Below are 4,740 nucleotides of genomic sequence, written 5' to 3'. Positions count from 1 at the left end.
ATTTTTATTTTTTTCCCAATATAGTTGTATATGTTATAATGAATAGTTATATTTGTTTTACCTGAGGATTCACAATTTCATTCCCATGGAGAGTCCCCATCAAGCATTGCCACCTTGAATATATTAAAGGCATCGTATTAATATCACATAACTTCTAATATATACAAAGATACATATATAGTTAATCATGTGACATTACATATCCCTAACAGCAATAATTATCTCATACATGGAGTATATGAATCTTTCCTCTCATAAAAAAAAAGAAAAAAGAAAAAAGATCCTAGAGACATATGGGATGATGATATATATGATGACTTTCTTTATGTTGAATGGAAGGCTAGAAGCTATCCAAAATTATGGACTTTGAATTCTATTTTTCTTCACCATAGAAATCAATGTCAGTTTATCATGCTAATGTGCTATATGTATTATACTCCTAACATTTTCTAGCTATAAAAGACCAACATCATAACTCTAGATCTCTCTCTCATTCTTGCAATTGTACTCTCTGTATCTCTTTCATTCTTGCAATTGTTAAATCTCTCTCTCTCTCTCTCTCTCTCTCTCACACACACACACATATTCTTGCAATTGTTAATTCAATTGTGTTCTCTTCAACCAATATTTCATTAAAAAAACAACAGTACAAATAATACAACCTTTGCCCAGGTACTTTTATTTGATATCCTTCTCATTCTCTTAGTCCCTACAATATATATTTCTAAGTCTATATATTAAGATAGCCCATATAATAAATACATAACTACTTTTGTATTATTTCATGGATGACATTGAAGTTCCTCAATATTTTATCTGCCCCATTTTCCTACAAATCATGAAAGACCCTGTGACCACTATAACAGGCATCACATACGACTAGGAAACCATTGAACAATGGCTACTCACAAGCAAGAAAACAACATGTCCAGTCACTAAGCAACCATTGCAAAAAGTAGTGTTTTGCTAAATAACATTTGTTTGGTACCTGCGACATATCCAAATCACGCATACAAGGGCTAAGTTGGGTGAACATTGCATTTATGTGCGTCATCACTTCGGCCATTTGCTGTTGGTGCCTTGCTTCTACTTCGGAGAGTTGTTACTGGTGCCTTGTTTTTGATTGGAAGAGTTGTTCTTGTACTTTGCTAGTTGCTCTCTAAGGATAGAGGAGTTGTTCTCCAACGCCGAAATCCTTTGGGTCGTTTTACTTGACGACAATGAAGTCGAGGTAACCTGTGAATTGTTTGTGGCACTTCTTCCAGATGGGGTGATTCCAAATCCCACCCCACGTACACGTCCATGGCGCTCTAGACCAAACACCCAAGCATACGCATCGTCTTTGGACCAGAGGACTCCACTACCAAGCTCTCCTTGTAGTCGCATGCCCTCTTGAGTCAAAAGTTCTTCTATCCTATTCTGTATGTTTTCCCACAATAACCAAATAACATATTACACACCATAAACAATACAAACACAAAATATACTAAAATTCAATTCAAATTATGCTTACCATGTTCTCTTGTGCATGGAGAGTAATAGCAGCCCCATCTTTCCTAGCATATACTTTTAGATACACATTTGTGTGCTCGACTGAAGCCTCGTTAGCTTTCACCTACATGATAAACAAAATTTCATAAAATAAACACAATTGCTTTCAGATTTATCATGTTATTTATCATTTGCATTGACTAAGGCGTTCATGAATTCTAAGTTTATATCTACCACCAACAAGAAAGTAAAAGAGTATTTTCAACATTTAGTGTGATTCAGAAGCATAAAATTAGCTTATGTGATACACGAATACAGTAGCACTTGTAATGCATTTCTTACCATGTCATCAGAAATTTGTGCAAAACTTTTGGGCCCAAACCTTGCTATCTCCTTCTGTTTACCTTGACTCACCTTGTTCTTGTTACTTAATGTCTACAACTACATTACTGTCAAAGTATATGAAAACAAAACATCTCTTGACTAAATTACCACTAAAATGAGATAGACGAATAAAGTAGCAGTACCACAGTTTTGTCCAAAAACCAATAGTTTACCATCTCCGTCCACTGCACTTTGTCAACCGTCGGCGATTTGTTGGTCAATACTTGTTCCTTTGTCATCTCACTTTTATAGTGATCCTTCTTCAACTTTGTCCTCCGGTTTCTCCTCAAGACCCCGACTTGATGCATTGCCCATTCCATTTGATCGGATGGTGCGACAATATCGGGGTTAATTAAATACCGTTTCTGAAATGCAAAAGTAGAGTTAGCAAAACACAAGCATGGACCCTACTAAATATGACATTTAATTAGGACAGCGGCTGTAAATGACTGTTATTTATACTTTATTTTCATATTACCTTAATCTCAATCCAACAATCCTATTTAAATTTTTTAGGGACGCTTGGCCACCCAGCAGGCGTAAGCGGGCATAATAAGCCATTCTCGCAAAAAGCTCCCAACCATTGAACGAACATGCCACTGTCCAGCCCAATCGGTTGGCCTTGATCATTTAACGGCAACGAGATTTTGTACTCACCATTCAATGCCCATATGTCAGCTAGCCTTGTAGGACCACATCTTTTAGTGCTATTTTCTACTGTCGGGGTTTGTTGATAATCATCTGTATATACAAAACCACCAATATTAGAACTAAATTATCAAATCTCACAAGTAGTGAAACATATCACACCATGAAAAAATTATTCATCTAGTAAATTTAATAATCAAAGGTTTATAATTTCATTTAAACAAAACATTAGTACATTTAGGCCTTTCTCCCACGCATTCATATAGCATAAACTGCTAAAGTAATGACACAATAGGAGATGTAATGTGAACTGTAAAGCCATTCAAGAAAGTACATAAAATTACAGAAGTCAAATTCTTACAATTATATTTTGCTTCAGGTATAAGCTGGTAGGTATTTCATAAAGCACATTAATTTTTGTTGTTTGGGATAATAAATGCCATGTACTTCTAACCCAATATGGATGATCCTTTGATTAATCAAAAAATGCAGCACACAAAATTTATTAAATTAATCACATTGAGAAAATTCCCCAAAAGAATAAAAAGTACTAGGGGATTTACTCCTCTGTAGAAACATGAAGATTGTGAACACTACATTGGTAGGTCCCCTCCCCTCTTCACAATAGTGGTGTAGATGGAGAACAAATGTATCACTTTTGCCAATCTGTCTCATCCAGTGGAGAGAACAACCTTGAAAAATTGGTGTGTGATAAGGGGAATTTTTAATTGAAAAAATAAAAGTTGATCTCCAAAGACCCGTCAGCTCTATTATGCAAGCTGAAGATAGTAAGCTGAAGGTAGTAAGCTGAAGGGTAAGCTGAAGGTAGTAAGCTGAAGGTAGTAAGCTGAAGATAGTAAGCTGAAGGTAGTAAGCTGAAGGTAGTAAGCTGAAGGGTGAAGGTAGTAAACTGAAGATAGTAAGCTGAAGGTAGTAAGCTGAACGGCAAGCTGAAGGTAGTAAGCTGAAGATAATAAAGCTGACGACCCTAAAGCTGACGACCCTAACGAGGTCGTAGGCAAAGCTGACGACCCTAAAGCTGACGACCCTAACGAGGTCGTAGGCAAAGCTGACGACCCTAATGAGGTCGTAGGCAAAGCTGACGACCCTAAAGCTGACGACCTTAACGAGGTCGTAGGCAAAGCTGACGACCCTGACAGGCAGTAGGCGAAGCTGATGACCCTAATGAGGGAGTAGGCAAAGCTGACGGCTCCAATGTATTCTTGACTTGATCACCACGCATGAATGATAAAAAGATGACTTGCTTTCCACGTTCAATATTAGAGTCCTATAAGGAAAGGATTCCGTAATCTACGCTCATAAGGATTCCTATAAGGAAAAGACTTCTACTCCAAGGAAGAGAGGTCCACCCTCTACTACTATAAAAACCCCAATACCCTCACAAGCCAAGGTACGCATAATTGACCCCGCTCTAGCACTTTAGAGTTGTGAGAAGTTCTAACTTGACCTTCGGAGGGTATTTGGCCGGTACCATACCGGTACTCCTCTTAAGGCCTTCAGCTTTTGTGTTGTGCAGGTGCTGTTTCGAGTGTGCGAGGACCGTGTGGCTCACTGGTGGTTTTTTCGGCATCATCAGTTGGCGCCGTCTGTGGGAAAGATTTTTACAACTTGTAAGCCATATTATCGCTTCCCGGACAAAGAGTTGCATGGTACTTACTCGCTCGATGGCGACCACTAACAACGTTCAAGGAGACGAACCACGCCCAATTGCACTCGAGAGACAGGTGCAGACTCTCATTGCAACCGTGGAACGCCTCACTAAGCAAAACAACGATCTGGAGGAACAGTTATGCCAGAAAAATGCAGGTCACGGCACTCAAGAGAGGACCAAGAAGGCACCAGTGCCGATAGAAGAGAACGAGAAAGGCTGGAAGGCAGTAATGCTCCTAGTAGACCGGAGCGTAAAATCTGAGCATGCCATCCCTCACGGATGCAACTCAACCACACATTGCCATGGAGATACAGGCAATAAAGGAAAAATGGAGGTCATGATGAATGCCCTCAAAGGACGGGTATCTAGCGACCTTGACGATCTGGTAAATCGCACCGACTTGCCGTTCACTGCAGCTGTCAATTCCTTCCCCCTACCACATAAATTTCGCATGCCGCATATAGACAGTTACACGGAGTGAAGGACCCTCTGGATCACCTAGAGACCTTCAAGACCTTGATGCACCTTCAAGGGGTAGCGGACAA

The 4,740-nt window shown here is 39.3% G+C and overlaps 1 protein-coding gene across 1 annotated transcript; it reads right to left on the bottom strand.

Moving 5' to 3' along the window:
* Positions 1-1,086: 1,086 nt before the first annotated feature.
* Positions 1,087-2,195, bottom strand: LOC136064984 (uncharacterized). The gene is made up of 4 exons (XM_065767549.1): positions 2,019-2,195; positions 1,834-1,926; positions 1,514-1,615; positions 1,087-1,419 (listed from the first exon to the last, which is right to left on the bottom strand). The coding sequence occupies exons 1-4, from the start codon at positions 2,193-2,195 to the stop codon at positions 1,087-1,089; spliced, it is 705 nt and encodes a 234-aa protein (XP_065623621.1).
* Positions 2,196-4,740: the final 2,545 nt, after the last annotated feature.

The sequence above is a fragment of the Quercus suber genome, unplaced genomic scaffold (genome assembly GCF_002906115.3).
Source record: "Quercus suber isolate HL8 unplaced genomic scaffold, Cork oak 2.0 scaffold_821, whole genome shotgun sequence".
Taxonomy (NCBI): Eukaryota; Viridiplantae; Streptophyta; class Magnoliopsida; order Fagales; family Fagaceae; genus Quercus; species Quercus suber.
Note: the sequence above shows the minus strand (reverse complement) of the source record. Positions and strands in the feature narration are given on the sequence as shown.

Coding starts and splice junctions, on each gene's coding strand:
- LOC136064984 (XM_065767549.1), bottom strand. CDS start 2,195: ATGGAATGGGCAATGCATCAAGTCGGGGTCTTGAGGAGAAACCGGAGG. Junction 1,927..2,018: donor GGTTTTTGGACAAAACTGTG/GTACTGCTACTT, acceptor ATGTAGTTGTAG/ACATTAAGTAACAAGAACAA. Junction 1,420..1,513: donor TCCATGCACAAGAGAACATG/GTAAGCATAATT, acceptor GAAAACATACAG/AATAGGATAGAAGAACTTTT.